Source organism: Hakea prostrata, chromosome 1 (assembly GCF_041222555.1).
Source record: "Hakea prostrata isolate BN-2017 chromosome 1, UWA_Hpros_2, whole genome shotgun sequence".
NCBI lineage: Eukaryota > Viridiplantae > Streptophyta > Magnoliopsida > Proteales > Proteaceae > Hakea > Hakea prostrata.
The window spans coordinates 55,975,502-56,000,690 of NC_142600.1; the positions used below are offsets into that span (position 1 = coordinate 55,975,502).

Sequence of the window (25,189 nt, forward strand, 5' to 3'; positions counted from 1 at the left end):
TCCTTTATTGACTTTTATTATTAAATTATTGGAATACAAAGAATTGTTCTTGCTTTTAATTATATTATTGTGCTAAGTGACAATGATCGTTCCTAAACTTGATCGACGGGACCGTGGTTCACTCCCTCGGATAATCCAGATAGGCTACCCCCTTGGTGGATTTAGGGTGGGATGTGACAACAAGCCCTAGGTATGACAACCAATAATCCAAGAAAGAGTCAAAGGGCACCATCAGAAATGTCCCATACCACTTCCACTGATGTCCAAGGACAGAAACCTCAAAAGGACATTCCCCAATCCCAAATCATACCTAAACAATCACATTCCCAATTCAGTCATAACATACACAACTGATATTCCAACATATAGAAAGATATCGTATAAACACGACCAATCGAATATGTAAATTACAAGAATAAGTATCCATACATGATCAAAGTAATATGAAGAATACATGAACAAGGTTCTACTGTACTTGAAGTACTTACAGTAGTAATATCATATTAAGAAAATAGAAGAACAGTAGAAATCTCATGCAATTCCCAAATTAGAAACTAAGATCATGCAAATCTAGGTTAATATGGTCCTTACCTTAATTAGAGTCGAAGAAATTCCGGAGAACAATTAGATCAAGTCCAAGGTTAGCAAATAAACCCTAAACAAACATAAATACATCATTAGAAAAAAGCCCTAGAAGATTGGAAGTCAAACGGATCAAATCGGACGAGAACAAAGCTATTGTCAACCTTGGCAGCCAGCTTGGTCGATTGGTCCAGTCGACCAAGTGAACAGTACACAACTAAAAACTGAATTTTGATCCGAAACTCATCTTTCGGGATTCAAAATACTCCAAAAATTCAAAGGAACATTAGGAACAGTAATCTAAGACTAACTAGCATAGATTAGACACCAACAATGATCAAAATCATGACTTTCTAATTTGAAAACATGGTTTTCAATGGAAACAACCATGGATTCAAAGAAGAAATTAGAGAGAACAAGGTTTCACTCTAAAGGATCATTAGAAATAGATCAGAGATGAATACTAACATGAAATCAGATCTAACATGCTAGAGAATTAAGATTAAACATACATTCATGAAGATATCGATGATCTCACCTAGAAAATCAAAAATGGAGATCATAGCATTATTGGAATGAATGGAGATTCATTCTCAACTTTGGAGATTGTAGAAGAGGTGTTTGCAAGGATGCAATTCCTACTTCATAATCACAGTAAGGAGATTAGATCATAGCAAGAGTAACTTCAATAGCAAGTTAAGAGATTACTAACCTTGATGATGAACAAGAGATGAAAACTGTAAGAATTTGCAAGTAGATCTTCCACAACACCAAGAGAGGCTTTGAGAGAGGTTCTCTACGTTCTCTAGGGGTTTTAGAAACAAAAGAGGCTAAGAAGCACGAAGTCCTATTAAATAGAGCATCAAAACCCTAATCAGAGGATCTTACACTGTCACATCCTCCCAGCCGGTACCCTAACTGGCATACCCGAGAGTGTGATCCACAGCCCTAAAGATCAAGTTTAGGAACGATCATATCCATTTAGCACAATAACATAATCAAAAGCATGAACAAATCATAATGTTCAAGTAATTTATAATAAAAGTCAAGAAAGGATCTCAGAAGGATCACTAAGAATATCAGAGTGCAGAAAACAAGATACCAAATCAAAAGACAACTGTAGAGTATAGCGGAAATATACTCCACAACATATGCGGAAGGTAGATTGAAATCTAAGTAAACCTCTAAGCTAATACAAGTAAAGTAAAAGATAAGTCTAGAAGAAACAAGAGAAATCTAATCCACATCTTCAGTCGGCTCTTCTTCACCTTGTGCTTCCTTATATGGACCGCCATCGTATTCCAAACCTGCAGAGAAGTCTAACAACAGATATGGTACAAAAGGAGTGAGTTTCGAAAGAAACCCAGTAAGGCAGTTAAATCCATAATAACATAAATGGCAGGATTTTAGAACAAACATAAATGCAATATGGTATGAGACAAACAATGAATGTATGAATCTAACTCTATGTATGCTGGTCTCTATTGGTAGACATGCTTTAAGTCATAGCACCATACTTCTTTGGGAAGGTCTCATCACACAACGCCTTTTGGTAGTGGGTCCGGCATCCCTCGGGACATTCCATGGCTGGGGGTTAAGTCACCTCTCTCTCACATCACCGTTTGGTCTAAGAATCTTTGGCGCATGTCGGGGTAAAAGCCTAGCCAAATGCAAGTCTTCTACTTAGTTATATCAAGTCGGATCCAGATACGTCCATTCCTCGCCCTCGGCGATCCTTTCCGGTATCCTTCACACTAGAGTCCTCATAGTCCCGACTACGGACTCATCAACCCTATTGGTTATCCACATATGGTAAACGGGAAGCTCTCACGTCCTCTCACGGGTTGGTTACCGGTCTTGAGCGCCCGTGAGCCCAAGTCTATCCATATGCAACCCTACCAATAAATGGCCCCCACAATGTGATTCCTGTCCTCTCACGGGTTGGTTACCGGTCTTGAGTGCCCACAAATCCCCATTGCTACCACGGGTCGTTCGGTCTCAATACCCCTCCGATTAGGGTCTGACATAACGGGACATCCTAGCCAAACACTACTAGACAGTCCTAAATATGTCATCCAACAGTTTAGGAAGGTGTCCAGAGGGCATCTCCGGAAACATCCCATAATATTCCCGTAGTTGTCCAAGGACAGAAGTGTCAAAAGGACACCTCTCCTTCCCGAACCATACTTAATCAATCACAATCACAAATCAATCATATCATACACATTTACAGTATATAGAAAATATACCATAATAAGATTCATCTCATATACAGTTGACAAATAAAGACTTTCATAAACTAAAGAAAGCAAGTAAATAATGCTACTGTAATTGAAGTAAATACAGCAGTAATATATTCATAAAAGAATCTAATTATGGTAACAAATCCAAAAGATTCTAATATAGAAACTAAAATCACACAATCTATGCTATTATAGAAGTAACCATCCTTACCTTATATAACTTAAAGAGAATCTCCAAGGATCAAGGAGAATCTTCCCAAACTTGGCAAGAAGGTCCTAAACAAGTATATATATCATATTAGGAAAGAAACCTAGAAGGAAAGATATCAAAACATCCAAAACAGACCAAATCTGGAGTTGCTGTACTCATTGGTCAATTGGCTTGGTCTACTGTCTCAGTCGACCAATCAGTCGACCAACAGAGACAGTGGCCTACAAAATCAGAGTTTTAAGAATAAAGAACCGAATTTGGTGGTTCAAAAGGGTACCAAAAAAGGGGGAAACTACTATGACAGTATCCTAGTATATAGAGGACTTCAAAACACTAATCGAATCAAGTCTTCAAGTTACAAATTAGGAAAAACAAAAGTTACCATAATTAGATCAATCATGGTTCTTGAAGAATTCATAGTAAAAATCATGGACAAGAACAATAGGATGATGGATCATTGATTGTGATAAAGAAATCATGAAAAGCATGCATAGATCTTCAAGAAAAATAGATCTAAGACTGAAGAACATGAATCTAAATAAGGAGACAAAACTTACCATAAATGTATTAGTCATGGTTCTTGGAAAAAGCATGGTATGATCAAGAAGAAAGAAGTAGAGATTGATAGGTTACAACTCTTGTAAAGAAAACACAGCGATTGACTACTAATATGATCAATAAAACAAATCTAAGAAGATCAGAATTTGAATCAAAAGATGAACAAAGACAAGATCATGATTTAGATCATGATTCCTTCAAAAGCTTGCAATGATCATGGTTAAGATCATCGCATTAGCCATTAATCCTTAGGAAGATCATGAGGGATGAGTAGAGAGATGTTTGCAACAGGGAATGCAGCATCTTCTCTACTGTCTCAGCCCAAAAAGGAAAGAAAAATAGAGATGGAGAAGAAGAAGAGAGTGTAGATATACCTTTGATGCAAGAGGAAGAAGATTACTTGAGTTCTTGCGAGGGATCAACCAAGGATGCAAGGAAATTGATTAGAATGGAGTTCTAACTCGTTCCAGAGGCTTAGGAGGCAGAGGAGACGAACTAATCCCGAGATTGGACTTAAATAGAGCAAGAAAGACCTAAATCTGGAAAACAGATCTCATTGGTCGATTGGATTGGTCTACTGGCTCCAGTCGACCAATCAGTCGACCAATGGAGACAACAAGGTACATAATGCATTGTTTTGGTCATAACTTCTTCGTTTGAAGTCCGATTGATCCGAAATTCGAAAGGGAACTTCACACAAACATAATAAGACTATCTAGCATGAATTGGGCATCATCCATGGTCCAAAAATCAGTACTTTATAATTTGGAACATGAGTTTCTAAATTGGAAACAACATGGTTTTCATAGCAAACTCATCATGGATTCAAGGGAAGAATTAGAGAGAACAAGGCTTCTCTCTAATGGAATATCAAGAACATATCAGAGGCAAGAATAACTAAATAGAAAATCAAAAGAATACTAATCCTTGAATGAGAGGAATCAAAAATAGAAACTTACTAGAATGCTTATATCAATGGTCAACATAGAAGGCTAAAATGGCTAGAAAGAAAGGGGAATTGATTCAAGGAGATGAAACACATTGGAACAGCAGTAAAGGCTAAGATCAAACATGTTAAACATTAATTAGAAAAGAAGTTACAGTAGAATGATCATGCTGTCCAAAACTCAACCAAAATCAGTGAAGAATTGAGGAGATTCACCATGTGGTTTCAAGGAATGCATAGAGTGATTGGGAGTTCACTCTAAGACATAAGGAGATTAGAGAATAGGTAGTTATAGTAGTGTAACACCTTCTCCACAATCAAAACATCAAGATAGAACAGTAAGAAGAAGAAAAGAGAGAAGAAGGAGACAGAACACTGAAATCAAGGTCCAACTTCAAGATGTAACATTAAACTAACCTTTCTTCACCCAAAATAGATAGGGTGTCTTGGCTAGGTTTGGGCTGGATTTCACATACACAATCTTGCTGTCCCTGTTTGGTGATTGCTTGGTCGACTGGCCCAATTGACCAAGCCTGACAGCAAGGCTTAGTCAGGGACTTCAAGGCCCAAACCTCTTTAAAATCATATGGGCTTCTCCCAACTCAACATATTGACTCACCTAGCATAGAGGAATGCCTTCATATCATGTCCAACTAGGCTTTAGGTCCATCAACCAAGCTCTTCTTCATCAAGGTGCAATTTCTTCTCAAACACTGCCAAAGTTTCCAAGTATGGAATACCATCATCAATTTCCATGGGTTCTGGTTCCAGCACCATGTTTTCCACTAAGATGGCCCATAGTTGCCTTCTTCCTTCACTTTGGGTCTTCGGACCTACAAACAACAGGGTTTTCGGGTCAAGGTTAGGGTTGGATTTCACAGATGGAGATGATGCTAAGTAGGGAAGTTTGTCAGATTATAGAAGAAGAACTAACTCGAATGTTGACAAACTTGGTAGATGGACCAAGAGTACAGTAATGACACAAGTAGAAGGTCCCAAAAACTAGGTAAGACCCTTCCATAACTTAGAAAAGGACTCAAGAAGAAACTAGGGCTTTTGGAGCATCAAAACCATCCTACTCTAGCAGCCTGCCTTAGTCGGCCCAGGCGACCAACTTGTTTTGGGGCAAAAAGGGCATTTTGGAAAATTAGGTTTTTGAAGCCCTATTTAATTATTTTTCATTCTAAAATGTGTCATTATGGGAGCATCCATCAAGGTTTCCGTTCATCGTTTCACTTTCTAAAAGGTTAGCATTCATTCTCTTCATTCTAGTTCTTCTCTTTTGCTTATTTCTACCCACTGTATTCAAGGTCTATACTTGATGTTATGACCTATCTCTTCTATTCTTTATGTTCTAGAGTGAATCTCCATTCACTCTTGCTCTTCCATGAACTTCACGGTAAGATTTTGGAGAAGACCTAGTATAGGACCTATTAGGTTTTTATCCTCTTTGATTAGTTTGATCTCCAAACGATGTTATAGCATGATCTATGATGATTTCAGACCTTTATCTTCTACTCTCTTTACTTTAGAGTGAATCTCCATTCATTCTAGTTTATCCGTGAATCTTGCGGTTTGTTTTTGGAAGAAACCTAACATAGGATTCGTTAGGTTTTCATTCCTTTTGCTATGATCGATCCTTAAACCATGCTAGATAATGTCCTACCATGATTTTATAATTTTCTAGTTAATTTCGAAGTTGTTTGGAAATCAAACGAGGAGTTTTCTACTGATTTAGGCATCTTTTGTGCGTACACAACAGCCTTAGTCGCCTGCCTTGGCAGCCTTGGGCGACCAACCCGGGCAACCAAGCCTAGTGCTGAGAGATTAATGGCTGGATTTTGTTCTCTTTACATCTTTAAACCATTAGGATTTGTTTCTAACTTTGAATCATCATGTTATTAGGACTCTTTGAAAAGTTTGAACTCATACTTTGATCTATTCTTCAAAGGTTTCGAATTGATAACAAGGTGAGGATGTTCACTTACACATAACCCTAGTTATATTCTTGTTTGTAATAGGACTTGATGCATATGCTACATTGTTGTTTTAGGATTTAGACATGATTATTATGACTCTATAATTTCAAAATATAGTTAGTAATGATGCTATTCATATTTGATCCATATGTGATTGTGTAGACTTGGGATGAATTGTGGTATGCTAACGTGGTTGGAATCATATTGTAATGTGAATGTTAGGTTGTGGTTGTGAATTGGGGAATGCCATTTGGGCGTTTCTGTCTTGGGACATTAGTGGAGGTGGTATAGGACACAATCCATGATGCCCCTTGGCCCTTTTCATGATCATTGGATGTCAAAACTAGGAAGTATAGATGTGTTTGGTTAGAAACCCCATCATATCACACCCTATCGGTGTGGGTATTGATGATGAGTGACCCATGGCAGCAATGTGGATTGTAGCGCTCAAGACGGGTGGCCAACCCACAAGAGGACACAATCACATTTTGGGGGCTATTCATTGATAGGGTCGTATCATAATAGACTTGGGCTCATGGGTGCTCAAGACCGGTAGACAACCCGTGAGAGGACATGAGAGCTTCCTGTTTATTATATGTGAATGACTAGTAGGGTTAAGAGTCTATAGTCTGAGTTGGTTGGTGCCATAGGATACAATGACTCTAGTGGGAAAGGATACCAAACCAATTGTGAGAGGCATGAGGGGAAGTATCTGACCCTAGGTTGATGTGACTCAGTAGATGACTTGCACTAGGCTAGATATAACCCTAACACACGCCAGTACTCATACCAATGGTGTGGTGAGAGAACGGTGACCTAAACCCTAGCCATGGTGATAGTCCGAGAGGATTGCCTTGACCCTTTACTCGGGATCTCAAGACTGGTAACCAACCTCTGAAATATTAAAGTACTAATACCTTCCCAGAGGAGGAGGCCTGTGTTTCATGTTAATGCATGTCCACCATTAGAGACTAGTACGTTAGAGTATAGTTGCATTCTTGCATATTGTCTCATATCATATTGCATCATGCTATGTTCTTAAATTGGATTGTAATTGTTATTTGTATGTGAATTACTCGCTAAGTTCTTTTGAGCTCACCCTTCGAGGACGATATTATTTAAGACTTTGCTGTAGGTTCAAATGATATCGAGATCTAGGAATACGAGACCTCAGCGAGTGATTTGTGCGGTGTACAAGGTGTTGGCGACCATGACATTCATGGTGAAGAATGTTCGTGTCTCGACTGCGCATACCAAGATTAGCTCAACTCATGAGTTGGTCTACCTTCTGTCACATCCCACCCAGCAAGATCCGGTCATACCGTAATACCCGTGGGGGTGATACACCGCAAGATCTAGGTTCAGGGACAATTCCATACAATACATGATAAAGTAAATTTAAATGGACAAGAAATAAATTAGTTCAGGTATTTAATAATCAAGAATGAAAAGAAAGGATTACAATATCTAAAACATCCTTTCAAAACTAAACATCAGAGTTATACGAAAAGAAAGAATGTATAATGTTGTAGCGGAAATAATCTAAAGAACTCTAAGGAAAAGACTCTCCATAAGAGTAGTCTTGGCAGGAACAGGAAGCGTCATGTGCCTCCACTTCTTCTCCAATCTCACCATCTTTATAACCACCTAATAAGGGATCCTCAACGAAAGAGGGGTCCTCATACCCTGTAGAACAATCTAAAGAAACAATAAAAAAAAAGGAATGAGTTCATAGAACTCAATGAGGTAACACAATCACATCATATCTTCATACAATTTCCATGTCATCATTCATAAGACAAATATGTATTTAATAACATAAATAAACAAATGCAAAGTGATGATATGATAACTCTATAATGTAGTCTCTAAAGTAGACACGCATTAAGTCATACACTAGTCTTCTTTGGGCAGTCTCATCACTCTTCCCTCACGGCACTTAAGCACGTATGTTGGGTTCTCCGTGGCTATTAGGTAAAGTCTCATCAAGCCATGGTTGGGGATTAAGTCACCACTCTCTCACATCACCATTGGTCTAAGATTTGGCGCGTGTCAGGGACAAACCTAAGCCCAGTGCAGTGTCATACAGTCTTGTACTACAATGGTCCGAATATCTCCCCTCACGCCTAGTGCTCTGTTGGTTCAATATCTTCCCACCTATGAATGGAATCCTCAACGGGAGGCATCTGTTGGATCACATTCCTTAACCCAGTAGTCATCCACATATAATAGACAGGATGATCTCCATGTCCTCTCACGGGTCATTTCACCGGTCTGAGTGCCCATGAGCCGTTATCTATTATATGCAACCCTAACTCTCTATGATGATAGTGGGCCTGCTCGATACAGGACCCAGCCACTACCATTACGGGTTAACCGGCTTCAATACCCCTGCCGGAAGGGTAGTAGTACTCAAGAGGTCACATAGCCCAACATTTCTAGACATGCCCTAAATATGTCAACCAGTAATTAGGGAAAGCGCCAAGGGCACCACAGGAATGCGTCCCATACCGCCTCCTCTGGTATCCTATGGCAGAAATACCAAAAGGGCATTCCCCATTCCCGAACCACAACCTAAGCAATCACATAACTAAGGCAATGGGCAAACCCACAACCCCAGTAGAAAATACAAGGTAGAGGAAATAATAATTTTTCTCATCTCCCTTCACATACATTCACTTTCCATTTCATAACAACAATAATAGATTTCAAAGCAAGGAGCAACATCATAAGTAATAATTTTACCTTTCTTTCATGCAAAGTCACACTCAATTATATTAAGATAAACATAAATTATAGCAATTCATATTTAACGAAAGACATAAAATATCAACAATCAATTAAATATAATTCGATTAGTTATTCCTCACCTTTTACTTTGATCCTTTCTCCACAGATCAATACTCTCTTCCCACAAGGAATAACCAAATGGGTAATTTACTCTAATCATGCAAGAGGATTAACAAAATAAAAATAGGAGTTAATTTGGGTTTAGAAAAATATCTAAAGATATTCCCGTAAAAACCCCAAATAGAAAACTAGGTTCTAACTCACCATTTTAACCTAAATCGGCTAAAAGTTATAATTACGCCCTTAATTTGAAGTCGAAATGAAACGAAGTTGTGGGGGAAGTTAATTGGCAATAAAGAGATCATAAGGGTGTCCTCAATTTGATTCAATTTGACCTAAATCAAAATGCCCCAAATTGGCTCTCCTAAATCACCCGTGGGTAACCTGAAGAGGGTAACCTGGAGAGTCAAAATGAGTCAACCTTATCATGGGATTGCACCAATAATTCATATACTCGAAAGGGACATTAAAATAAGGATTAAGGAGTAAGCAATGAACCTAACATGCTTCCCTTTCAAGATTCCTCAAAAGGAAAGGAGACAAAATACTCACAAAATTGTAAGTAAGAGAAGGATTAAAGAAAACTAACATTTCTTGAAGTTTTCGTGAAGATTCAAATCACAGGACGCCTCTAGAAAAATGGAAATCGCTCCTCTCTTTCATTTCTCCTCTTCCCGCGGGCTCATAGTCGTTCCTGCAAAAGAAATGGGCTACGGATGAGTTAAAACATAAAATAGGGCTTAAAAACCCAAAATTCCGTTTTTGCCCCTAAATAGAAAATAGGGTTGGGGTTGGTTTACCCAACTGGCCCAACTTTTCATCCATGGTTGGACCTCCTTTCGACGATCTTCGATTTGATACCTTAGTTGTGTCAATCAGATTCTCCATCGATGATCTACAAACGTGCCAAAATATCCTTTTAACACCATTGTGATTAATCTTTTCTCTTCTTTTAAACTCCATGAGAGTTATCAAATCATCACTAGGTTCATCCATGATCATTTGGTCCTCTTCCGAACCTTTGGGCTCGACTCGAATGGTCCACAGTTGTTGCCGACTTGAGACCCGGGTTCGCAGTCCTGAAACCATAGGTTAATGGCTTAGAAATCCGGGGGATTTCACATACCCCGTACTCGATACAGAGATTTTTGAGTTTAGAAACAACATCTTACGTAAGGATACATACTTTTTATAATAATTAGAACAATTTTGGTATTTCGTTATCCTTTAAGTTGTATAACTTGGATTTGATTATTCTTCCACACTCTATTACTCTGATTATTTGGCATCACTTATGCACTCTGATATTTGTTTGAGATCCTTCTGAGATCCTTACTTTTGATTTAATTCTTTAATTATATTAATACATTGATTGATTTTTGCTCATGATTGTACTATTGCGTGGAATGGTTGGATGATTTTCTGAGACTTGATCTTTGGGGTTGTGGATAGATTCACCCCTACTTCTCCCATTAGGTCCCACACCTTCCCTATGGCCTCTTCTCCTAGTCCCCACGTTTATAGGGCTTCCCCCACCCGCTTGGCCAAATCCTCTCCCTCCTCACCTTCCTTGGCCCAATCTCTCTCTCCTATTCATCTAGTTGTTGACCTATCCTATGACTCTCAGGCTATTCTACCACTCGTCACTTCCCAACCTTCACAAAACACTCATCCCATGATTACTAGATCAAAAACAAACCCTAGGTTCTTCTCACCTAAGTTGTTCACACCCATATTGAACCTGCTTCCTTTACTATTGCCAACAAATACCTTCATTGGCAGAAGGTTATGGATGAGGAATTCACCGCACTTTTGAAGAATGGTACTTGGTCTCTTGTTCCTCCTCCTTCTCATAATGTCATTGGATGTAAATGGGTTTTTTGAGTCAAGGGAAAGGAGGATGGTTCTATTGAGAGATACAAAGCCCACTTAGTGGCTAAGGGTTAATCAACAAAAGGACCTTGACTATACTGAAACCTTGAGCCCGATGGTCAAACCAATCCTCATGGGTTTTTGCTTGAAATTGTATATATGAAGCAACCACATAGTTTCACTGACTCCCTTCATCTTAACCATGTTTGCAAACTTCACCGGTCTATTTATGGTTAAAAACAGGTTCCCCGTTCTTGGCTCGACAGGCTTAGCTCATTTCTTGTTGAATATAGGTTTATTGGCTCTAAAACTGACACATCTTTATTTATTTTTCGCAGATCTACTAGGACTATGTTTATTTTGATATATATTGATGATATTATTCTGACTGGCAGTTCTAACGCTTTATTAGCCGATTCCTCAGTGATCTTGGCTCTGTTTTTGCCCTAAAAAACTTGGGCTCTTTTCATTATTTTTTGGGCATGTTTGTCACTAGATCTCATGATGGCCATCATCTCTCTCTACATCAGTATATTTAAAATCTTCATAAGAGGGCAAATATCTCCGATTGCAAACATGTCTCTACTTCAGCCTCTAGCAGTTTGGAAGCTGCTTTCTTTTTCACTCCCAGATATGTAGTGGCTAGCCAAGTTTATTGAAATTCTTTTGCAATTTGCAAGAGGTACAAGTTGGAATGGTCCCTTGTGGAGAGCTGAGGTATCCATCTTATTCAAAAAGCAATGGTACTTGGACGTTTCCTGGAATTGGTGAATTCCAGTGCTATGACAAGGTAAACCCTTAAAACAGAAGGCTTTTTCCCCCTGATCTGTATACTTTTGATGGGAGGCAGGACCATACATGTGGTTATACTCCACATAGGTTATATAAACACATGAAGTGTCTGAGGTGTTAATAGCCCAAAGAATACAATCTGGACTGTTCAATTAGAAAGACAGATGAATAGAAAAGGTCATGATTTTTCTACAACTTCTGCTAAACAAAAACGCACTCTGGTACAGAACATGAGAGCTTCTCTGAAAGCAACAGCAGAAGCTATCGGGAAGGAAGAATGGGGTAAAAGCGGACCCCATTATGTAATTATCCTTCCAATTCGCCTTTCCTATCTTGTATTATTTTGTAATATTGTGTAAATCTTTATGACTGTACATTCCTAATTAGTAGGAGTAGATTAGAAAACATTCAAGAATGCAAGAAAACAGGAGAGAGAAACTCCAGAGAAACCTGAATAATCACATCAAAATTCAATTATAAAGGGCAATATTTCGTCGAATTTATAGTGATAAAATGAATAATCGAAGATATATCACCGATTTAGTGTAAATATCATTTTGGTCTTCATTTTGTTTTACTACCTACTAAACGGAGAAATATCGCCATGTTTCGGCGATATTTCACCGATATTTCTTTACCTAAATGCTTAAAGCTTGAAAGAGGAAGTCTTTCCATGAAGGAAAAGAAGAGAGCATTTGCTGGATGTTTGGACCTTAGTTCCATTCAGACTAAATTTGAACTAGAGTCTTGTGCATCAAGTTTGAAATTTTGTGAATATAAACATATCTATCACATGATAAAATTGAACTTAGTAATTTAATCAATATTTGATTCATTTGATAATTTTGAAGAGGTTTTGGATTGTCAGTAGTACAAGAAAATAATAGAGGGACATGAGGTTAAGTTTGACCACAAAATTTGACAGGTAAAATATCTAAAGTTCATCAATACTCAAATGCAATAGTTGATATAAAATAGAGTTTGTATGCATGTTCAATTCCTCCTCCGACAATGTGTTAGTTTCACAAACGAACTTGAAGGAATTTTCAGTGTAATATTGGAAGAAAATGAGCAAGAGACATCTCAAGACACACAAGAAAACGGTGTTATAAGCTCTCTTGCAAACCCTAGGTCAAAAACCTCCAACAAATCTCACAAAGAGAAAACTCATATGACAATGCTCCAAACCGAATTGAGTCAAATCACCTTTCGATCAACGTCAGAATATATTATACAAATCATTCTTCAAACCAAAACAAGAATTTGAGACCGACATAACCAAAAAAAAAAAAAAAAAACTGGTGAAGGCATCACGTGAGATGAATATGGTAGCACTTCCCCTTACCTGAAAGAATATATTCTTCTAGTCCTTCCTTTGAGACTTCTTGAGAGAGACATAAAGAAAGAAGACGCTAAAAGAGATAAGATCTCATAGCCCTCCACAAAAAATGTTTTGGTGGAGATTGAATCGACATGACCAGCAAGTGGGCTCTAAAGATCTAAGCCAAAAATAGACCAACGTTCTAGGATGCAAACTGTAGTGAATAATAGAAAAGGACGAAACAACCGCGTTAAAAATGTGATTTCAAAAATGGGAGAAGTTTTAGGATGCAACCTGAGTCGACGTAAATCTGAGTCGTCCGTTTTAGCTTTTGCACCTTTTTCTTCACAAGCCTAAGAGCCCCTCACCTTTATAAATAAACAACCAATGTCCTTCATACATTCTCATATCCTCTTTCCTGCTCCCATTTTCAGTTACAGGCTTACAGCAAAAAAGAAAAATGGCCTTAACACTGCGTTCTACTCCGTCCTTTATCAATCCAATAGACACCAAAGGTCCCAAAACACTAGATGAATTTCATGGTTGTGTGTCTTATGTCCCATTCAAGCCAATATGCCGTCTCCGGGCAAAGAATTTGAGTGTTGAAGCAACTCTCTCCCCCGAAAAGACTTCACTTGCTGAAGGAATGAATGGTGAAAAGAAAGAGTTGGTTCATGGGCTCTCGGGGGGTCACCACAAAGCCAGCAATAAAGTGCCTGTGTTCGTGATGTTGCCGCTTGATACGGTAGCCATGGGCAGCAACTTGAATAGGCCCCGGGCATTGAATGCTAGTCTGATGGCCATGAAGAGTGCTGGAGTAGAAGGTGTGATGGTGGATGCCTGGTGGGGGTTGGTGGAGAAAGATGGCCCTCTCAACTATAATTGGAATGGTTATGCTGAGCTTGTCCAAATGGTTCAAAGACATGGCCTGAAGCTTCAAGTTGTCATGTCCTTCCATCAGTGTGGAGGAAATGTTGGAGATTCTTGCAGGTATGTCGATCATGTTCTGCCTCTTTATCTCTGAAGATGCTCAGATTTTCTTCACACAGTTCATGTTCTCATAGCTTCCGCTGTTCCTGCCGTTCTGGTTTCATTCTTTCAGATTTTCAGAAACTGGTTTAAAAAAATTCAGAAAGAGCTATTGACTTTTTCTCCATGCAATTTTATTAGTTTTGTATTTAGTCCTTGTCTCTAGTTCAACCAACCAATTCCATCTTTTCAATATTTGATATTCTCTTCTGTTTTGAATTTTCAGTATTCCCTTACCTCCATGGGTGCTTGAAGAAATCAGCAAAAACCCAGATCTAGTCTACACAGACAGATCTGGCTGGCGGAATCCTGAGTATATTTCCTTGGGCTGTGATTCACTGCCTGTTCTCAGGGGAAGAACACCCATCCAAACATACTCTGATTTCATGAGGAGCTTCAGGGACACATTTAAAGACTATCTAGGAGGAGTTATTGTGGTAAGCAATCTGTATCTATCATGTTACGTTTCTTTGATTGTAATCGCTTGCCTCTACCCAAAAAGAAAAAAAGAAAGATTGTAATCACTTCCTTCCAGTATATGGATGAGGACAAAACCATGGAGAACGCTTAAAGAATTGGTCAAAAACGCATTAAGAGACTCTTTTTTTTTTTTTTTTTTTTTTTTTTTTTGTTGCCAACCCCGGTTCCAAGGCTTTGTCCTAACTAATCCGGTGTTCGACCCGAGTCGCACACTTGGCTGTGGTGGGTGAGTCTTCCAACGGAGATTTTTTGCATCCATAAGGTTTCGATATCGGAACCTTGCTTAAGCAGACCAAGTTGCTTACTACTTGGACCAACCCCCGTTGGTTAAGTGAAAATTCTAATGAGGTATTAATAAGAAATTAATTAACGGTTTTGTGACTCCTGCAATACAAGATAGGTATGTAAGAAATAGAAGATTTTTACCCACCAAAAAAAAGAAATAGAAGATTAAACACAAAACCCTTAGCTAATTAAGTAAAAAACTAGGACCTAATTATTAAAAAAAGGCAAGTGGATCAAAGTAAGCACATAATCCTAGGTTTAATATCTGACAGCAGTCTTACCCGTCCAGAGAAAACAGAAATATTTAAGTGTTAGCAATCAGGTATTACACTATTACTAATTGACAAAATAATAATCCAAAAGCAACGGTTTCCATTTTAAATTCACCCTCTTCCCCCCTTAACCAAAAAGACTGATACACACGCACACACATGGAGACAGCACCAAGTGGGCCATTAGCAGTGGAAGCTGCTTTCCTTTTCACTTCCAACCATTAGTAGTGGCTAACCAAGTCTATTCAAATTCTTTTGCAATTTGCAGGAGGTACAAGTTGGAATGGGCCCTTGTGGTGAGCTGAGGTATCCATCTTATCCAGAAAGCAATGGTACCTGGAGGTTCCCTGGAATTGGTGAATTCCAGTGTTATGACAAGGTAAACCCTTGAGACAGAAGGTCTTTTTCCCTCGAACTGTATACTTTTGATGGGAGACAGGACCACACGTATGGTTTATACTCCACATAGGTTATGTTGACACATGAAGCATCTGAGGGTTTTAATAACCCAAAGAATACAATGTGTACTGCTCAATTAGAAAGACAGATGAATAGAAAGGATCTTGATTTTGTGTAACTTTAGCTAAACAAGTTTCTGCACTCTGGTACAGTACATGAGAGCTTCTCTGAAAGCATCAGCCGAAGCAATCGGAAAGGAAGAATGGGGTAAAACCGGACCTCATGATGCAGGCAACTACAACCAGTTCCCAGAGGACACTGGATTCTTCAAGAGGGAAGGAACATGGAAAACCGAGTACGGCGAGTTTTTCTTAGAGTGGTATTCAGGGAAGTTACTACAACATGGTGATCAGATTCTAGCTGCTGCTGAAGTCATATTTCAAGGGACCAGAGCCAAGCTATCTGGAAAGGTCGCTGGGATCCATTGGCATTATGGGTCTAGGTCCCATGCAGCTGAATTAACAGCAGGGTACTACAACACCAGGAACAGAGATGGCTACGTTCCGATAGCACAAACATTGGGGAAACGAGGTGTTGTACTGAACTTCACGTGCATGGAGATGGGAGACGGAGAACAACCTGCACATGCAAGCTGCTCACCTGAAGGACTGGTCCGGCAAGTGAAGATGGCAACTAAGGCCACCTGCACTGAGCTTGCTGGAGAAAATGCACTGGAGAGGTACGATGACAGAGCTTTTGGACAAGTTTTGGCAACAAGTAGGTCAGATTCCGGCAATGGCTTGACTGCATTCACATATCTAAGAATGAACAAGAGATTGTTTGAAGAAGAAAATTGGAGGAATTTAGTAAATTTTGTCAGGAACATGTCAGATGGTGGCCGGAGTGGCAGGCTTTCGGAGCAAGACACAGGCCATACCAAACTCTATGTTGGCTTTCTCAATGGACAGAACAAGAAGACCAAGGAAGCTGTTCCGGTGTAGTTAATGATTATGTAACAACCAATTTGAGTATGTTAGTAAGGGACTCAAAAAGCAATTTGAGTTTGTTAGCCCAGGGTTTAGAAACGAACATGTATGGGAGGTTGCAAAGAGCTATAGGACAAAAGTCAGACATAAAGGAGGCCCCTTTTTTCTTAGCCACAAAGATTTGTTAATGTCTGATCTCTCACATTAAAATCTGCCTTGTGAGCACAAGTCAATGTTTTCCAACTTCTTACAGTTCAGTTTGAGTGGAATGGTGTTCTCAAGTCTGTCTCAAGCACTTAGGTAGTAGTGAGCCCAGAGTTTGAAATTGCACTCTATATATAGATTGTGTTTCTACATGGGTGGTGAGGACACTCACATTAATCGAGGTCTTTACCGGATTTTGCTTCAGTCCTGCGCATTAAATGCGCAGGACTGTTCAGCTGACCGTCCGATCTTCTGAATTAGATCCTGGCCCTTGGTTTTTGTTGCACGACTGAGTGAACAACCCGACTGGTTTGCTATACGAACCGAACCCTTCAGACGAACCAGACGAACCAACCCCTACCTTTTCAAAATCGCTTTGAAACACCTAAAAGGCTAAAACAGGGCGCGCGACTTCGTTTTCTGCCCTAATTTCAAAAGAAGCTCTGAAGAAGCAAAATCGCCTGTCTTCTCTCTCTCTGTCGATTTGTCACTCTCCATTTACTTCATCAACGCCTTGTTTCCTTGATTTAACCCTTTCTTCGTTACTGGAATTCTTTCATTTTGAGTACTAATTTGATTATCTCTACTCCAGTTCTTAATTTGGTCTTCTTGGATGGTTGTTTCTCTCTCATACTGCAATTTCCCAATCTTTGAAGGTAAGTTTGCTGTAATCATCCACTCTCCTGGATCTGCTAATACATTTATCGTTAATTTTTCCTGTTCTTTTCATTGGTAACGCCCCTGCGGTGGTTGTCGTATCTGGGCTCGGCCAAAACTGCTCCGTCCTCGACCTTAAGTGTCGTTTTGAGATGTATGGTAGCATCTAATGCCTTCGAATTGATCATAGTGGCCGTGGCTTCATCACTTTTCGTTCCCACGACTCTGCTGCTGTGGCCGTCAACGCTTCCCTTGATCCGTCTTTCCCCATTACTGTCGATTCCTGAAAGGTAACAGAATCCCTAATGACTTTCCTTGTTTCCTATTTCGCTATCAAAGCTTGATCTTGCTAAACTTAAAATGTCGTCTTTACTGGACTCAACCTTCACAACCTTCACTGAAGTTCAGTATTATCTAAAACTCTCAATCTGTTGTAACTAAATTTTCAAAAAATCACTTGGTATGCATGTCATTCATGCTGCTAGGTTCAAATTTGGGGGAACGTATGTCATTCATGCTGGTTCAAATTTGAGGGAATGTCACATTTCGCTTTAAGCCTGTAGCCATAGAGTGGGGTTAGCGCCGCATTCTTGACTAAACTAGTTGATGTCTTTTGTATTAGAAAAGAATTGAGCTGCTCAATAGGTCCTAATGTACTCATGCGGTAGGGGAAAACCTCACCAAATTATTCTTCCAAAAGTTTGTAACGTAATAGTTTGATATTTTGCGGTTTATATGAGAGTTGATGCTAGTATGGCCTTGTTGATGACACTTAAGAGACTAAACCTGTAATTCTTTCATTTTGAGTACTTATTTCATTATTCTCTTCTCCGGTTCTTAATTTGGTTTTCTTGGATGGCTGTTCCTCTCTCTTACTGCAATTTCTGAATCTTTCAAGGTAAAGTTGATGTAATCATCCACTCTTGCATTTGCTAATACATTTTTCGTTAATTTTTCCTGTTCTTTTCATTGGTAGCTGTTTTTTTTTTTTTTTTTTTTTTTTTGGTTTGTTTGTTTTATATATCTTTTCTTCTATAAACTAAAAGTTCTTCCACCTTCTCTACCTCATTCAACAACTTCAAACAATTAGATGTCCATCATCCTAGGTGACAAATGGAATACTTGGTTTCAAAATAAATTTAACCGCTATGCTTGATGGATACATTTATGCAATTTCAGGCCTGGTAACTGTGACTGTGTGGCAAGTAGCTAGAACTTCTGTTTTTCTTGATAGTTATGCTTGGTTTTTTAGGTGAATCCTTAGCTCAAATGGAAGACCACCTAGATATTGTCTGGGGTATGATGGTTCGATTCCATCAGGATTCTTTTTCCGTATATAGAATGCTTGTCTGTAAAAAGCAATAGCATACCTTTAGCAAGAATGGTTAGGGAGGCAGAGTTGATTGTCCAGAGGAACAATGGTGGAGGCTAACATGATGTCAGTGACAAGGGAAGAAAGAAAGAGAGAGAGAAGAGAGGGGGAGGATCTAAAGAACTCATATGACTTCAATTGGCATAAGTTGTAATAGTACAACCAGTGAGAGAGTGGGACTTATTCATTGCTAGCGACTGTTTACTAGCTTTTCAAGTTCTTTTTTGCAAAAACTTGGGGAAAAAATGGTTTATGTTAGTTTTTCTATTATTATCTCTAGAGCATTTATTTGAGTTGATGGCATCTTTAGAACTCTTGCCTTTTAGTCTTCTCCTAAAGTGTTTTTTGTCTCTATCTCTTAGGATGAGAAGACGAGTAATATGGTTGCAGATGCAATAGACTATAAGGTTTGTCATATTTTTCATCTTGATAACCAAGCTTTGCTTCACTTCTGTGATCAGATAACAAATCTGTGATTAGTGGTGAAGTTGCCTATAAGCCTTGTGGTTCTGAATTGGTGAAAAGGGCAATAACAAGCCTTGCTGGAGGAATGGGGGAAGAAATTAATGAAATTGAACAGAAATCTTGTGGTTCTGAAATGGTGGATGTCATAACAAGCCTAGCTACAGAAATTGAGGGAGAATGGAAGGAATTGATCAGAAGCCTTGTGGGATGGTTGATGTCATGATGAGCCAACCCAGCCGCAGAAATGGGGGAAGAGTGTGCAAGCTTGGATCCAGTAGGGGAAGTGAGTCATGAAGAGACACCAAAACTTATGGATGATATTTAGGGCAGCCAGGTACCTCAACATGATAGGGGTCTTGTTGAAGATAATGAGAAGCTGAAGGAGCAGCTAGAGAAATTGGTCCTTCAAGTGGACTACATAAGATGATTGCCAAGAGGGGCTTGAATTGTTCACTTGGATGGCTTCTTAACTGCTCAGATGAGAAGTTTGAGGAATGGATGAACTATGACTCTTTTGACATAGAGGAGATGGAAATAGAGAAGGAGTTTGATATGAATTCACTATTGGAGCCAATGGAAGATGAGTCATTCTTTGAATATGAAGATGACAGTGATTATGACTAGATATAAGTGACTGCTGATATGAGGCTTGAGGGAAATGCTGCTTGTGGAGAATCTTATACAGGTGTGAATCTTTTGTGACTGAAGGTGATGAAATGCTAGATCCCGTTATTTTTCTTGTATTCATTTGATTATATAGTTAGATTTTATGTCGACTTCCACATAGGGCTATGTTTCAAGTTCAATTTCAGATTATTCCATACATTTTATTGTGCAGTGTTGGATATCACATCAGTGATTTAGCAAGATCAGTTTCTTTTTCTTGCATGACAGTGTTGACTTAGCAAGGTCATATCCTCTATTGAGCTTCTCTAGTTATTGTAAATGATGCCTCGACTTAAGAAGATCCGAAAAAATTCCATAAGTGTTGAAGGACCCACACGAATTTTCATCCGATGCCTTATAGTTGGATCTTGTTCTTGAATGTGGTGTATGATGCCCCCCAATCAAAAGATAATTTGTTGAAAACCAAAAATTGCATTGATTGAGTTGAAAACGTTTACATCGCGACAAAATTGAAATCATCATCATGGATAAAACTTTTTGAGATGCCTGGCATTCCACGACCGATCCAACTCTTTCTGTGTGTTGATGTTCTTCAGCCTATAAGCTCCTGAACCAACTGGTTTTACAACCATATAAGGTCCTTCCCAGGAAGGGTCCAATTTTCTTTGGTGACACGGGTCGGAAGCTAGGGTGTTTCTCAACACCAAATCTCCGGCTAAATACCGGCGATTCTTCACTCGAGTATTATAATGAGACGCTATCCTTCTTTGATAATGTTGAGTTCGTGCTATTGCCTTTGCCCGAACTTCGTCCAACAGATCAAGACTATCAAGCAGTCCTTGTTCATTTGCTTTTTCCTCGAACTCATGATCCCGTAATGTCCCCGCCATTATCTCCACTGGTGCCAATGCTTTGAATCCATATGCCAATCTGAATGGAGTTTCTCCTGTGGGTGTTCGAACCGTAGTTCTATAGGCCCACAGTACATTATGAAGTTCTTCGACCCAAGAAGCTTTGTCACCTTCAAGTCTTCTCTTTATTCCTTCCAGTAGCGTTCGGTTAGTAACCTCTACCTGTCCATTGCTCTGGGGGTATGCCACTGTGGACATACGATGCTCGATCATATATGTTCCGCAAAATTGCTCAAATTGCGGACAGTCGAACTGAGTTTCATGGTCAGTGACGATAATCTTTGGAATCCCAAAGCGATATATGATTGATTCAAGCACGAATTTCTCCACTTTTTTCTCAGTAATTGCTGCCAGTGCACTGGCTTCAACCCATTTCGTGAAGTAATCAATTGCTACTATCGAGATATTCCCGTCCACTTTGACGCCTTGGTGAATTTGCCCATGATATCAATTCCCCACATCGCAAAGGGAATGGGATCTAGAATTGAAGTCATGGTTTCCGCCGGGCGCTTCGATACTGTAGCATGAATTTTACAGTTACCACACCGACAAACATATTCCATAGCAGCCTTTTGGACCTTAGGCCAATATAACCCAAGTCTCAGAATTTTGTGAACCAGGGCTCGTCCACACATGTGAGCTCCACAAATTCCTTCATGAACCTCAACCAAAGTTGATTTTGCTCCTTCGGGGCCTATACATCTTATAAGGGGTCCAGAATAAGATCTTTTGTATAATCTCCCATTCTGAATGACAAATCTAGCTGATCGAATCTTGATCAACTTTGCCTCTTTCGGATCCTCAGGTAATTTGTCATTTCTCAAATACTCAATTATCGGATCCATCCAGCAACGCTCTGCTTCAATATAAGAAATTTCTTTCTCATGATAACTTTGAAAAGTTATTTCTTCAATATAGACCGAAGGGTCTAGATTCTTTTCTTTGGCATTGGCTAGTCGGGATAGCTCATCTGCCACTGAATTTTCATTCCTCAAAATCTGAGATATCTTCAAATTCCGAAATTGATTTTGAAATGCCTGCACTATCTCTTGATATTTCTGCAACCGAGGTTCTTTAATACCATACTCCCCCTGGACTTGGTTGACTATAATTTGAGAGTCACTATAAATAGTAACATCTGCAATAGACAATGCTTTTGACAACCTGAAGTCCAGCTATCGAGCCTCATATTATTCGCCGTTATTACTTGCTTCAAATGCAAATCTCAAAGCATATCGAATAATAAATCCTGCTGGATTTTTTAATAGAATTCCAGCTCCTGCTCCATCTTTATTACTCGAACCATCCACATATACCTCCTAAGTGGTTGGTATAATGGGATCCTCGATGGTGGGTTCCACCGGTACAGTAGTTTCTACTACAAAATCGGCTAATGCCTAAGCCTTGATTGCAGTTCTGGGCTTAAAGCTCACTTGGAACTCATCGAGTTCAATTGACCGAGACACCATCCTTCCGGACAAATCGGGTTTATTAAGAACTTTACTAAGAGGAAAAGTTGTAAATACCTCAATTGGATGAGCCTGAAAATATGGCCTTAGCTTCCTGGCGGCCATCATGAGAGCCAGAGCCTGCTTCTCAATCTACAAATATCTTGTCTCCGCATCTAGCAACACGTGGCTTACATAGTAAATCGGCCACTGTTTTTTATCTTTTTCACGAACAAGTACCGCACTGACCGTTGAAAGGGACGTCGCTAGATATAGCTGTAATACTTCCCCCTTCACTGGTCTGGACAAGATCGGTGGTTGTCCAAGTGTTTCTTTTAACTCCTCAAAAGCTTTCTGGCACTCTTCAGTCCATTTTGCTTCCTTGCTGCCCTTCAAATCTTTAAGTGCCTTGAAGAGGCAAACATTTTTCTCCAGACTTGGAGATGAATCGATTCAAAGCAGCAACTCTCCCTGTTAAACACTGCACATCACGAACAGTTTTGGGAGCCTCCATATCAACCAGAGCTTGTATTTTGGCAGGATTAGCCTTAATTCCCCTCTGTGATACCATGAAGCCCAAAAATTTGCCCGAGGAGACTCCAAAGGCGCACTTTTCTGGGTTTAGCTTCATTTGATACTTTCGCAGTACTGAGAATACCTCAGTCAAATCTGCAATATGATTTGCTTTTGTAAAGCTTTTCATTAGCATGTCGTCAACATAAGCTTCAACATTCTTTCCTATCAGCTCTTTGAAAATCTTGTTTGTGACCCTCTGATATGTTGCTCCTGCGTTCTTCAGGCCAAAAGGCATGACCTTATAATAATAGCTTTCACGATCAGTCATGAAAGCCGTAAACTTCTCATCCTCCTTATTCATAAGGATCTGATTATACCCTAAGTAGGAATCCATGAAACTTAAAGTTTCATTAACTGCAGTCACATCTATCAAGAGGTCAATCCGAGGCAATGGATAGCAATCTTTAGGGCAAGCCTTGTTAAGATCTGTGTAGTCTGTACACATCCTCCACTTCCCATTCGCCTTTTTTACCATTACCACGTTGGCCAACCAAGTTGGGCATTCAATTGGTTCTATGAAACTAGAATTCTTGAGTTTTTCAACTTCGCTACGAACGGCTTCATATTTTTCAATGGAGAAATTTCTCATTTTCGTACCCACTGGTTTCGCCTTAGGATCTATCCAGAGTTTATGCTCTACGACAGCCCGATCGATTCCTGGCATGTCTTCAGCAAACCATGCAAATACATCTTTATTCTGTTGAAGAAATAACTTCAACTTATCTTTAAATTCCTCCAGCTGTTCAGACCCGATATAAGTAATCTTTTTCTCATCCTCGGTACACAGCTGGATTTGTTCCAGTTTCTCCATTGGTTCGGGTCTTTGCATCTCTGCCTCTTCCCGATCGTCCCGAACTTCTATAGGTAGGGCAGTTACCTTCCTCGGGCCCTCCTTGTCTTTTAAATAGGCAACGTAACATTGCCGAGAGATTCTCTGGTCAGAGGAGACTTGACCAATTCCCATATCGGATCGGGAATTTTATCTTCAGGTGTTTTGTCGAAACAATAGCACCTATCTTGGATAAAGATGGTCGCCCGAGGATAATATTATAAGTTGGCAGTTCCCGAACCACCAAAAAATTGATTCGGACGGTTGTTTCCTTAGGAAAACTTCCAATAGATAAGTCCAACTGGACCGATCCTTCCGCCACTGTAGATGACCCTGCAAAACCATATAGATGTGTGGATGAAGGTTTCATCAAGTCCTGATCCACCTTCAATTTTTGATACACTTCGTAAGAAATTAGGTCAGCTCTGAGACCCTATATCAACCAAAACTCTATGCACTTCCCGACGTGCAATCTCTACCTTGATGACTATGGCATCATCATGAGGTAAACAAACATCTCTTTCGTCCTCCTCGCTAAAGGTGATAGAATATTCACCATTCAGCTTTTTTCGCTTCTGAGTCTCTCCGGTTCCAACAAATTTGGATTTTGTTTTCAGACTCCGGAGTGATTCGGGCTCTGGTCCCCCGAAGATGGTAAGGATCGGTGACCGAGTAGCTTCAATCACCTCCTTGCCCTTCTTAGACTTTAGGGCCTCCCTTGATCGTTCTGAACTAACCGAACGATCCCTTTTAGAAGCAGCTGCACGTGGCTCACGTGGTTCCTCCCTCCTTTTGTTAACAAAACTGGACAAATGTCCCTGAGATATTAATCTCTCAATATCTGCTTTCAGATGATGACAATCATTTGTATAATGACCATAGTCCTTGTGGAATCGGCAATACTTTTCTCGATCTTGCTGCTCTCCGGGTTTCAAAAGAATTTTAGGCGGCCACTTCAAGATATTTTTTCTTTTGATGATATTTAAAATATCAGCCCGAGGAACATTCAATGGAGTATAATCACTTTTACCGAGAGACCTTTGGCGTCAAGCCTGAGATTTTCCAACCCGATCACGGACATTTTTCTTTGGCTTCTGCTTCTGCTCAGGAGCCTTCTATTCCTTATTGGAGACTTTATTATCTCCTTGGCGCGCGTCTAGAATCTCCATGACTTCAACCTGCTTCTAGCATCTCTGTACCAACTCAGCATAAGTCGCAGGCATATCCTGTAGTAATAACTCCAGGAGTTTCCGATTAGTGAGTCCCGTGAATAGAGCAGTTTTGGCTACTTGCTC

General features: G+C 39.6%; 1 protein-coding gene across 2 annotated transcripts in view; it reads left to right on the top strand.

The window, feature by feature from the left end:
• Positions 1 to 13,738: 13,738 nt before the first annotated feature.
• Positions 13,739 to 25,189, top strand: part of LOC149029161 (beta-amylase 3, chloroplastic-like) — a 40,964-nt gene continuing 29,513 nt past the window's right edge. The window contains exons 1-4 of one of the 2 annotated variants that reach the window (XM_089140778.1): positions 13,739 to 14,344; positions 14,610 to 14,820; positions 15,689 to 15,799; positions 16,032 to 17,051. In XM_089140778.1, the coding sequence (XP_088996904.1) occupies positions 13,815 to 14,344; positions 14,610 to 14,820; positions 15,689 to 15,799; positions 16,032 to 16,820 (1,641 nt within the window). In that variant the 5' untranslated portion in view covers positions 13,739 to 13,814 and the 3' untranslated portion in view covers positions 16,821 to 17,051. Of the gene's footprint in view, positions 14,345 to 14,609; positions 14,821 to 15,688; positions 15,800 to 16,031; positions 17,052 to 25,189 lie in introns of those variants that run through there. The other variant, XM_089140784.1, reaches the window with a different exon arrangement.